Source organism: Lagopus leucura, unplaced genomic scaffold (genome assembly GCF_019238085.1).
Source record: "Lagopus leucura isolate 7727_CA_CO unplaced genomic scaffold, USGS_WTPT01 Super-Scaffold_100015, whole genome shotgun sequence".
Classification (NCBI taxonomy): Eukaryota; Metazoa; Chordata; class Aves; order Galliformes; family Phasianidae; genus Lagopus; species Lagopus leucura.
In genome coordinates, this window is record NW_024962269.1 from 14907805 (window position 1) to 14919948 (window position 12144).

Consider the following 12144-nt stretch of genomic DNA (forward strand, 5'->3'; position numbering starts at 1 on the left):
AGACCTGATACAAAGCAGTTCTTGGTCTCCATAACAAAGAGAAATCCTTTACCAGCCCAGGTTTAGAGGTCACTACGAAATGATCCAGTGGTGCCTTCACTTTTTCCTCTCTCAGGTATTTGTTTCTCAAATATATAATTATTTTCTGAAGTGAAAGAGTTTGGTCAAGAGTTGGGTGCAGATCTGAGATCACTGCTCCTATTCCGAACCCTCCCAACCCACATCTTGGTTACATCAACCCAAACTGCTGCCTCTGCTCCTTCTGTGACCTCTCTGCCCTCCTCCTTAGCAAACATCGCTCCCAAAATTAGGCCCTGTGGTCACCTCTCGCTGCCTCCCCCTTCACACCACAGACACCCCGTGCCATCAGCAGGCATTTTAGCCTCCCCAGGCATCACCTCCCCCACCTGGACAAGGCTCCTCTCTATTCTTACCTGCATGCTCTGACAGTACCACTGCTCATGAAGAGCAATCTCTATCCATGCACCACCCCAGGACCAATGGCCACCCACCCACCTCTAACTTCATCTGAAGCCAAGCAGACATCTCTGAAGCATCTCAAAGATTAAATTCGCTGCTTAAGATAAGCCCATTTATAAACATGCACTGTACAACACCGGGATGCTCGTATCCTCCCTCTCTCACACACACGATTTAGATTGCAGGTTCCTTGAATGAAGAGCTTCAAGGGGCTGCATGCACACGGCAGGATGCAGGTCTCTGCTGCTGTCAGGCTTGCCAAGTTCTGCACTTTCACTTCAAAAATTAAAAAAAAAAAAAAAGAAGAAAAAGAAGAAAACAAGAGCACAAGCTTTGAAGCCAGGACAACGCATATAAATCAGAGCACCTGATTTCAGAAGCACAGCTGGATGCTGCTCCCCAGAAGACACGTCGAGCCTCATGTCTGCTGCCTGGAGTCCAACGCAAGGATCCACCAACCCAACAACGCAGCTCAGTGCAGCCCATGGAGAACCACAGTGCCCACAGCACAGCAGCTCCAGGCCCATTCCTGCCCATCCCACCCCACGCCGGGCATCAGCCAGCTGGAAACAGGCTGCTCTCCTTCCTCCCTTCTCAGAGGGCAAAGCAAGGGAGCCGGAGTTCAGCAGGCAGGAGGTGCATCTGTCCCCAGCGTTTGGGTTCTGATCAATAGCTGCAGGACTTGCCTTTTTCCTTCTTTTTTTTTTTTTTTTTTTTTTTGGACTTCTGGCTATCATACAGAAAACCATAAACCTTAGTTTTGCCCAGGGGAGAGTCCATTCCAGAAACAGTATGTTCTGGCACTGCCAATGTACTTGGCAGATGGAACGTGCACTTCGAGGGCTTTCCTAACTTCAGTGAGCTTCAGAGTAGCAATTATCCTCAATTACTGCAGATGAAAGACTGCACGAGACGCCAGCACAACCCACCCTCCTCCCAAAAGCCCCCCATCACCCACAGCCACCAGCACCCCACTCCTCCCCAGCCAACGCCCGGAGGTTGGAGCACTCCTTGGTGCCCACCAAGGACAGCTGTCCCTCTGGCACAACTTTTTTTGATTTGCCATTTACAGAGGGGTTCATTACTGAAGAAACAACTGGGTATGTATCAGCAATACCTTGATTTCCAGCAGCTGCAGAGACTTCATGTTAAAGGTACCAGCACTCTTAAGCTGATATCAAAGATACCAAACCCTCCATACTGAAACAATGCTCAGTCTTTGCAACAAACAAGGTAGAAAGGATACTGAGCTACACAAGGATGGTTTCACAATTCAGATGTGTTTAAAGGAAACCTAAACTTGAAATGAAAACCGAGATCAGCAATTTGTTGTGATGGTTAACTCACAGATGAGATGCCTGCCATCAATGCTGGGACACAAGGCAGCACACAGCTCTGCGCTGCCACAGCACACAGGAGCAGCCCTGGCATCTTCTCAGTGCCAACCAGATTGCTGCCAGGGGGAGATGGGAGAAAGAAGGAGACTCAGATACATAAATTGTTTCTGAGGAGAACACCCAGCAGTGTGCCACGAGTCCAAAGCACCAATATTCACTAGAAATGCACAGTCACATCCCAGCAAGTGCAGCACAAGCCTTTCCTCCTCTTCAAGAGAAAGGACTGCACTGTAATATTGCCTCGTAAACCATCAAGCTCCCATCTGTACTCTGCAGATATTTCACAGCCCTGCTCTTTTTATGGGTTTTTATCCATAGCTTTGGCTGCTCCACCCTACAGGCAGCTGAGGTTTAGAACTATTTGTTGATAGCCATGGCAGCCACGGTTTTCTTTTTCAATGACGATAATCTTTGCTGTAAAGAAGTCAACATTTTAAGATGTGTGTCTCACTCATGACTCACTCGACCTGTCCCATGGAGGGCCACAGCCACACACCAGCCATAGGAGCTCAAAACCTATAGGTGCCCCAAACTGCTCCCAGAGCAGAGCTGGAGGGTGAGCTGGGTTTTCCTGCAGCATACCCCTATTTTTGTTGCATCTTTCCTGGGCAAGGCAAAGCAGGAAGTCTATCCAAAGAATCGCGGTGTCAGTTCTTGTACTGTATCTGCTGACAAGCTCCAGAGGGCAGGAAGAGCACCAACAAATGTTCACAGGTCTCAAAACGGGCAATAAGCAGTGCTGCTAACGGAGCGGTCTGAGAGGCACTGCAGAGAGCAGCAAAGTGACAGAAACACAGGAAGGGGAGAAAAAGGGCTTAGAGACAGATTTAGAGACAGGCTGCCTGGAGCAGAAAAAAAAAACACAGAGCCAGGACTGGAGGCGCGGCTGGGCACACCACCAGAGAAAGAGGCAGCGAAGATGAGCAGCACAGTGAGGACATTGTAGGATCCTAAAATCAGAGAAAGGGGGCACTGACAGTCGTGGCAATGAGTAAAACGACTCCGGGCGCCGTGCCCACGGCAAGGGCAGTGCAGGAAAAGAAACCGCCCGAGGGGAGCTCCAGTGGGGCCCTGCTTGTGCTGGGGCTGAAACCAAAGAGCCGGGGGCAGCCCAGCCGAGGACCCGAGCTCCTCACTGCTGCTGCAATGTGAGCCTGCAGAGAGGCAGCGCAGGAGGAGAAGGTGGAGCTGACTGGGTTTGGTTTTACTGAGGCCAACACAGCCCTGTTTGCGGAACCTCGCGCTGCAGCCGCTTCCCTTTCAATGGGAATTCTGAGAAAGGCAGTGCCCCAGCACAGATAACCCTGCTCCATCAGAAGTCCATGCAACACAACACTGCACAGTGCTCGCAGTGCCCTGTTACGTGACATTCATCAACATACAAGACATGGAAAATGTCGCTTTTACACCCAGCTACCCTAACACAGCTGTTAGGACAGCTGTGCTGCTTCACACTGCTACTGCTTTGTCTTTGATAAAATACCAGGCATGTTTCATCTGCTTGCCCAGGCAGTGAGAGGACCAGGTTGAAAAGCACAAAAAGACAGCAGGATTTGAAGCTGAGGCCTCAACTGAATGAGAGCAGCGCTGTTCCTTAAGTGGCACCACCTGAAGAAGTCTTCCCTCTCTCCAAAACTTAACTCGGAGTGTAGGGAGTCCCAAAGAAGGAACTTGGGGTCACCCCATGCCTGGAGATGCTGAGGTTGGATGGGGCCTTGGGCAGCCTGAGCTGGTGGGGGGCAACCAGCCCACAGGAGGGGTTGGAACTGAACCATCTTTAGGGTCACTTTGAGCCACTCAGTGTTTCCAAGAAACAAGTGAGCATCAGCAGCGCACAGCCACGAGCTCTTCTGAGTGCCCTGCAGCTCACACACCTCCAGGCAGCTCACCTGGAAGAACCCAGTGCCGCAGGCCACTCCACAGAAGCTGATCAAACAAAGCTGCCTTTGAGGTGTGGTTGCACGTCGCCATTATTTCAACCCCAAATCTGATCACAATGAATTGCTGGGTTCTCTGCCAGTTTTTCTCTGCCAGTTTCAGTAGGACCAAAACGCTGACCTTCAGGAAGCACCAAACACCACACGGTAGAGGCATTCATAACGAAAGTTGTTCCAATTCAGAATGACTGAAGTGAAAATTTTATGCTGCCAGAAACTGTGGAAAAAACATTACTGACTCCCTGTGAAGGCCTAGCCACAAGGCTGGCAGCGCATAAACTAATTCCAGGTCGGTGAGCAGGGAATGTGGACAGCCACCGTCAGTCCAGAATGCCTTTATGAACAAAAGATAGGAGTAAGTTACGGCTGCTGGAAACCTCCTTCCCCTCCCACAGCAGCTCTCCTGTCACCGAACTGCGAGCTGAAATGAAGCACGAGCTCTTGGGGGCAGAGGACTCAGTAAACACGTCAAAGTTTAACGCGAGGCTTTGCCAGTGAAAGAGGAGTCAGCAGCAGCCTCCGTGACCACGGCTCTGCTGTCAGATGGATGGAAGAATCTCCCTTTTTACCACATCTCATAAAAGGACAAAGCAGCAGTTGTAAACCAGTCATAAATGTTTGCATAAAAAAGATAAACCGTTCGCCCTCTGCTGCGCTCTCTTCTAACTTCCCAGAGAAACCCTCTAGCATTTCCCCAGGAGAGGCTGCAGGTTGAGCACAGCGGCTGTTTCCAATCAGACAGCCTGCAAACAACCGGGGCTCACTTCAAAAAGCTGAGGACCCCAGCAGGAGAACCCCGCTGCCCCCCACAGCATCACGAAGCGCTGCCAAAAGCAGGCTGGCCAACCCTGCAGCCACAGCAGCATGGGCAAATGCTGTCTGTCAGCGTCAGAGCAGTGGCTTGGTCCTGCTGTCACCAAGGAGCTGCTTGATGGGTGCTGGCAGGACAGCATGACAGCATCAGTGCCGATGAGGCAGCTCTGCAGTGGAAGTAGTTTGGAAAACACTGCCACTGTCAAGGCCAACAGCTGTCTGCCTGGCATCTTTTAACTGTGACAAGAAACAAGCAACAGTACCACCTATTTTCCGTGCTGATACTGTGACATAGCCAGCAAAAAAAGTCACCGCTTATTTAAGCTTATTCCCCTTTTGATTAAATAAACATACTCATTACAAACAACAAACATTCCTCCCACCATCCCAATGTGCCCAGCTGGGCTCTGGTTCACGTTCAAGCAGGACTTTCCTGGGACAACACACGTAACAAACAAGAGCACCAAAACCACCCAATGGCACAGGGAGGTGAGCTCTGGAGCAGCTGCTATGTGGCCCTACAGCCTCCGCCTCCCCCCAAACACGCTCCCTGTCCCCCAGCCTTACCTCGTATGACCACACGCACTGCACGCCCGCAAACCTCCGCACACATCTTCCCACTTCCACGTCCTCGTGGGTGGTGTACATCTCTCGCAGGCATTCGCCAATGTGGGGCACCATTCTCCGCAGGACCTCCCGGCTCATGATCACTCCGGGTCCCCCCATGCAGAAGTTCTCACCCGGCTCCAGCGCCAGCTTCCCCATCTCCTCTGTGGTACCCAGGCCGGTCTGCCCTAGAAAGAGGGGCTCACTGCTGTTCAAACTCCTCAGGAAGTTCTCCAGTTTGTCCCCTTTGATGTAAACGTCGTCATCGGCTCTCATAAACCATTCGTATTTGTCCAAGTAGTGGTCATGCATGTATTTGAGCATCATAAAAGATTTCTTCTGGGGTGGGTAAGAGTCATCGACACCGGGGAGCGGCACGATGGGGATGGGGATGGAGGTGTCCGAACCCTCACTGGAGAAGAATTCAACCTTGCCAGGAATGCTTTTGGACCAGGTTCTAGGTGAAAAAAGACAGTAAGAACTCATTGAGCATGCAAACAGGAGGAAGCAGAAAGCACTACCCAACAGACATAATTCAAAGCAACTACACCTCATTTGCTTCACAGATTTTCTTTTTAAATGCCTGGAAGGGTTATTTTTTTTTTCCATGCAAACGAAGGCATTTGTGCTGCACCTTGAGGAACTGGTGCAGCATGCAGAAACATCTGAGACAGTGAACACCTGAACACTGCCTTTGCAGCTGCACCTGGTAAAAAATAATACAGTAAGAGCAGTTCACTCTGTCCTTAGGCATATTCAGTGTCCATTTAACAGCAATATCAAAGCAAACCAAGACAGGCAAGCAGCCACTACAACTAGATTTAATGCCTCAGAAATTCCCTGCGAGTTATTCAGCATCATACCCACATCCCATCTCCTCCAAGCCTCCTCAAAGCTCAAAATCACGTTCAGAAGTACTGATTTCCAAGGGCTAAATAGATGGCAGATTACACATTAACACAGAGGCTGTGCCCTATGGGAAAAGCACAGTGTGTGGTAGCAACACGATGGCTCTGTCACACCAGCACAGGATTGGTGTAAAAAGCAGACTGGAACATTGATGACAGATATGTAACGGCACTTCTGAGGTGAAGGATGCAGTCCTCCTTCAAGACATCACCATCACTTTACCAGCTGACTCCCTACACAGGTTCACTGCCAAAAGCAGAACAGACTTTGGGCAGCAGAAACCACATGCAATTGGAAATGTACAGAATTAGCCACCACACCAAGCCAGAAACTTAAAAATATTTCCAAAGAATCCAACCTTAACTTTGCCTGGGAAATGCTAAAGCATTTAAGTGGGTCTAACTACGTACCAACTTGGACAGTTAGACAATCCAGCTTTGTGTAATGAATATCATCCAATTGCTTTAAAAGCTTTGTCTTCTGCATTTCTTACTCATAGGGGTAGAGTTACATTGGAAAAGTTTAGATCCTGGCTTCCCACAGAAGCACACAGCGAATGAAGTCAATGGAAACATTCCTGTTGACTTCACAACAGAGGTGATGGGGCCCTTAATCATCAGTGATGTAATTAATGCACACTGATAGTTACATCCTGGCAGAGCGCGGCAAGCTGCCTGTCTTGCAATGACACATCCTCATTTTCAGCTTCCCTTAGCTGCAAAGAAATGTGTTTATTTTCTGACGGCCGTGCTCTGGTTGCACATCAAAGGGTTTGAATGAAAAGATGACGTGGGAAATTGCTCTTCCCATAGCAACTCACTTTAAGGATTTCATCAAAAAGCAAGTTCAACACACACTCAGATTTGCATCACAGAGAAAGGAAAGGTGGGAGCTGAGAGCTGCAGCTCATCTCACCTCTGAGACCAGCTGTGATCTCTGCAGGACCGACCTTCACTATTTTACTTTATGTTTAACGCCCTTCTCCTGCTGGTTCCTGGTTTCAATTTTCTCCCCTCCCTCTAACCAGTCTCCCTCACCCTGGGACCCCCTTTGGTATTGTCAGCACAGAGATCCCATTCAACAGAGGCGGAACAAAACATATGTACATCTATAAACCGGGGCAGATTTGATTTCCAGCCCTCATATTGCATTAAAGCCCCAGGCTCAAAGCCAGCTTGGCCCAATTGTTTCTTGGATCTGGGCCATATTTAAAGTTTCATGCTAAAGCAGGAGGAAAGCAGAGAAATCTCCCTGTAGTTTCAGGGTCACAGTGCACAGCACAGGACCGTGCCCATGCAGTGACTGCAGCCTGGGGCAGCACTGGGACACGGCTGTGGGACTGCAATGCATGTCTGAACTCACACAGATGAAATGTGCTCCCACACCAAAAAGTTGCCTGCGTGTCTGTGTCAGTGTGAGCGCTGCTCAGCGTTGACTGAAACAACACCAATGTGCTGCTCTTCTTGTCCGAGCCGTGGCCTGCTGCTTCGTGCGTCCCCTCACTGGGGACAGGACACAGCAATTTTGTTTGCAATACATATGACAGCGCCTACCAAAAGAACCTGTGCTGGTGCAGCACCACTCTTCCTGGGAAGAAACATTCCCCAGTATCCAACCTGACCCACCCTGGTGCAACTTAAGGCCATTACCTCTTGTCACAGGCCATACATATCACTGTACAGGCATCTTTCCAACCTCAGTCTCCCCCAGAATTAAGGACTGATAAATGCAGGGCTAGATTCTGATCAAAGGTACTTCTGTGTTCTCTGACTCAGGTTATGGGCAGCAGCCTGACCTGCCCAGCTCCTCGGGCACAGCCAACTCTTCCCTACTGCAGCACTGCTCCCACCAGCTGACACTGCTCTCCTGGTCGGGGCTTCTAAAGTAAGACCTACAAATGAATGTTTGATAATTAAACAGAAAAAACACAGAGGAAAACAGAGAAACCTGGCACTGCCCTTCCCTCAGGAGGACGCCCTGGTCACCCTCAGCTGTCACCACATCCCCGCCATCAGACCCTGCCAGCCCTGCTGGTGGCCTTGGCCAGCTGAAGCTCCAGGATGCTCGACTGCCCAGAGAGCAATATCAGGTTCAGGACACAACCGATACGTGCTCTGCATCGGTCATTTAAAAACCAAACAACCCCCAACCTTATCTCCTCTGTGTAATCTGAATCTGCTCGGTTAAATAGGAGGATGCTCATGAATCAGGACAGCACAGCTCTCTGTTACCTCCCCAAGAGCACGCTGACAGCACGCCTGGCCATGTGCAACCTGCTTTCTCCATGCACTGGGAAGGTAACACTGACAGAGCACAGCACGGGGCAGGAGGAACACAGACACAGAGTGCTGCATCTTCTGTTTTCACACTGTTCCTGATTTATCTGCATTGCCTTGCTCTACCAGCAGCTCTGCAGACTCAGCATCAACAGCCTGCCACCTCAACAGCCTGCCACCTCAGGTTTCCCTGTGAAACAGAGGATGGAAACTGACCCATCACCTGCAGGCACATGGACTCAGGGTGTGTTCCACAGCCCCAGGCCACGTGGCAGGTGGCCAATGGACTCCATAATCTTGGGAAGCTCCCTCCATCTGAACTGTTCTGTATGCTTATTTTGGGGTACACAGACGACCTAATTTCTCCTGCTGGCCCACGCACTAGCACCATATACTCCTATTTGATGTGTGTCATACTGTTCTGTAAACATTTGCATAAATTTTTGGTGGTTTTTTACCACCAGGAAAGCCCAGCATGTCGTGTTTGCCCCAGGTGCTACAGGAGCAGCTAACTCAGCATTGTGACATAACCAGAACAGCTGACACATTGACCAGAACATGTCAAGTGCTGTCATGATGTTCAAAGTCACTCCTTCCAAGAGATAAAAGAGTGCACACACTGCAATCCACCCTGTTACCTCACCACCAACCAGAAAGGACCAGAAACAATAAATACCACCCAGCAGCCTAGACAGAGGCTCTGAATTTATTAAAAAAAGAAGAAAAAAAAAAAAAAGCATAAAAATGTGTTTGGCATTATGCTTCTGTAGCAGCTATTGGGAGCTTATAGAGATAATACCAATGCCTTTCAATCCCAAATCCTGCTGGCTGCCTTTCACTCAGGCTCCTCCAAGCACTCAGGTATTTAGATCCCAGAGAGTTCAAGGCACAGGCTCCCAAGGGCATCCTTCTGCCCTGTGCTCAAGGGACAAGGGTTCAGCCCAGGCACACAGCACATCTCCTGCCCCACGTGCAGGTGGTTCTATGGGACTGTCCCAAACCAAGAAATCCCATGGCCCTCTTCCCACAGAGCTATGAAGCAGTCACAGTGCTGTGGACGAGGCAGACGTGGTCTCAGATGCCAAGCCCTAACACCCAGCCATCAGCTGCATTCGCCCTGCTCTGCTTGCAGGTTTCCCAGGAAATCCAGTTGCTATGCAATTAAAAAAAAAAAAAAAAGAAAGAAAACAAAAAAGGTCAACTGCCTGATATTTCTGCTCCTGAGACAGCAGGCTTCAGTCTTTTGGGAGAATGCTTATCCCTATGCTCTCCTTCCTGTATGTCCTTTAGCACAACTCCTCTGAATTGCAAGCTTTTGCTGCACTTTCCCTGAACCCCCGCTGTACCTCACCTCCTTCCTGCGCTGCTCCTTCCCTGCCTTTCATGTGTCACTGCTTCTGCTGCTGCACTCTACCAGCCTGCTCACAGGGAACCTGGCTGTCAGAGAACTGCCCAGAGCAAACCTGGCCATCAAGCTTACTCTCTGCCTGGCTACAAAAGCACAACTGTTTCAAAGAGCCGGCCTCTCTTGACAATCCAGCGGCCCGCTCTGCCTTGCAGCGGTCATTTTGCAGTGATTGATGTTCAGGAAGTGGATTGCTTCCCCTCTCCTTAGATCCTATCTGGATTCACAGCAGCGCCGATCGGCGAATGCTTTCCGCTCCGGCCCCTTTCAGCAGTGTCTGTCAATGGCCTTTGAGCCGCGGCAGTGCGGAGGTATTCAGCCCCTGCATCCTTAATTCCTTTCAGCCGAATCGAGGCTCCGCACACGCTGCCACCCGGGAAAGCCTTGCGAGCAGCTTCCCGTTGGGCGCCCTGTGCCAGCGATTCAGCTCCCCAGGATGCTTTGTCAATGCGGTAATCCCAGCGATTGTGTGCTTGAACACTTCATGGCAATCAAAAGCCATTTAGGATTTCAGGTTTGTCTTCCTCTCCTCTCCCCCTCCCCACCTTCTCCCAAAGATGTCTTCCTGTCACCAGGACATGAGCTCATTTCTTTTGCCCATGGCAGGAGGAAGATGCATTCAGCCCTACCGCATCGCTAAGAGCCCCCATTATTCAGTCCTTCCGAGAGCTGACAGCCCCTCTGGAGGTTAAACCAAAATAGAAGCGCAGTAAAAAGTGACGCTCTGCCTCCTTCCCAGGGCTGGAGGAGCCCAATCTCCTATACTGCATCTTTAACCGTTTTATTTCATGCACGGATGTTGCAGATTTGGATCCATATATCTTTCAAGCATGGAACCGTTCAGCAAGAACAAACCAAGGGGTGAGAGGCCTCCTTACTTCCCATGCTAGCAAGGAGAGGATCAGGTTGGATACTGACAGACATTTACTCTCAGAAAGAGCAGCAATGCACTGACACAGGCTGCCCAGATGGTGGGATCACCATCCCTGGAGGTGCAACAGAACCACGTAGGTGCAGTGTGGTCAGTGGGCACGGCGGGGTGGGCTTGGGGATCTCAGAGGTCCTTTCCACCCTCCGTGACTCTATGAATGAGAAGACACCCACAACCAACCCCATCCGCAGCCCACACTGTGAGAACTGCCCCTTCTAGGATCCCTGACACAAGGCTGATGGCTGCCACACAAACAGCCCTGCCCCAAGCCCTGTTCCACGTGTCCCAGCACAGCTCCATGTCAGTGCCCATTGCGCAGCTCGTGGGATCTGCAATCCAGCACGCTCCAACCCACACGGTAAAGAAAATTCATAACCCTGAAGAAACACATTCCTTCACCTATTTCAAAGCATCAGTCACACACCCTCCATAACTTAATTACAGATCTTCTGCTGGAAGAAGGCGTTAAAGCTCCATTAAAACCGACTCCGGTGCCCGACGTGCTTCAGACTGCCCTGACCGAGCCATTTCACCGCGTTTAACGCTGACGTGAAGAGAAGCGGTGGGACAGGGCACATCCCAGCGACGGAGCGGGGTTTGTCTCAGCATAGGAATAAAAGAAGGGGACGTTTTGTTGGGTTAGGGCCGCCCCGGAGCCCCACTGCACCCAGCTCCGAACTCTTTCCGATCCCGGCCCCGCATCGGGGCTACGGGTGCGTTTCAGCGGGGCTCCGCGCGGCCACATCTCCGCTCCAGGGCTGCAGACTGGGGCGTGACAGCGGCACACGGCCGCGCTCGGAGCGCAGCTCCCAGCCCGCGGCGCCGCTCCCCGCTCCGGCACGGCGGCCGCCGCCACCCTTTGTTCCCGGAGCCGCGCCGGCTCTCCGCGCAGCCACTCGCTCGCAGATCGGGGCCGTCCGCGGACCGGCGGCGCGCCCCAACTTTCTCGCCCTCACGTCCCTCGGCCGCCCGAACCGCGAGGGAGCGGCGCGGCTCAGCGCGGGGCTCCGTCCCACCCTCGGCCGCCGCTCCATCCCCGCGGCGCGGCCCCCGGCGGAGCTCCGCCTGCCTCTCCCTCCGTCTCACCGGTGCGCGGCCACGGCGCGGCTCCTCAGGTACTTCTGCGCCGTCATCACCCCCACGAAGAGGAAGCTCTGCGCCGGCGGACCGGGGCGGCGCGGCTGCGGGAGGAGAGGGGCGGCGGCGGCTGCGGCCGCTGCCGGCGGCGGGCGGCACCCCGACGGGCGGCTCCGACGGGGCCGCGCCGCCGCCGCCAGCTCGGAGGCGCGGGGCAGGACGAGCCGCGAGGCGAGCACGAAGCCCAGCACCAGCCCCAGCAGCACGCTGAGCCAGGCGCGGCGGCCGCGGCCCGCCATAGCCCGGCGCCCGC

General features: G+C 52.1%; 1 protein-coding gene across 1 annotated transcript in view; it reads right to left on the reverse strand.

The window, feature by feature from the left end:
* Positions 1–12130, reverse strand: part of CHSY1 (chondroitin sulfate synthase 1) — a 60795-nt gene extending 48665 nt beyond the window's left edge. The window contains exons 1-2 of the mRNA XM_042876145.1: positions 11841–12130; positions 5195–5690 (exon numbers count right to left, since the gene is read on the reverse strand). Coding sequence (XP_042732079.1) covers positions 5195–5690; positions 11841–12130 — 786 coding nt within the window. The remainder of the gene's footprint in view (positions 1–5194; positions 5691–11840) is intronic.
* Between the last annotated feature and the right edge of the window lie 14 nt (positions 12131–12144).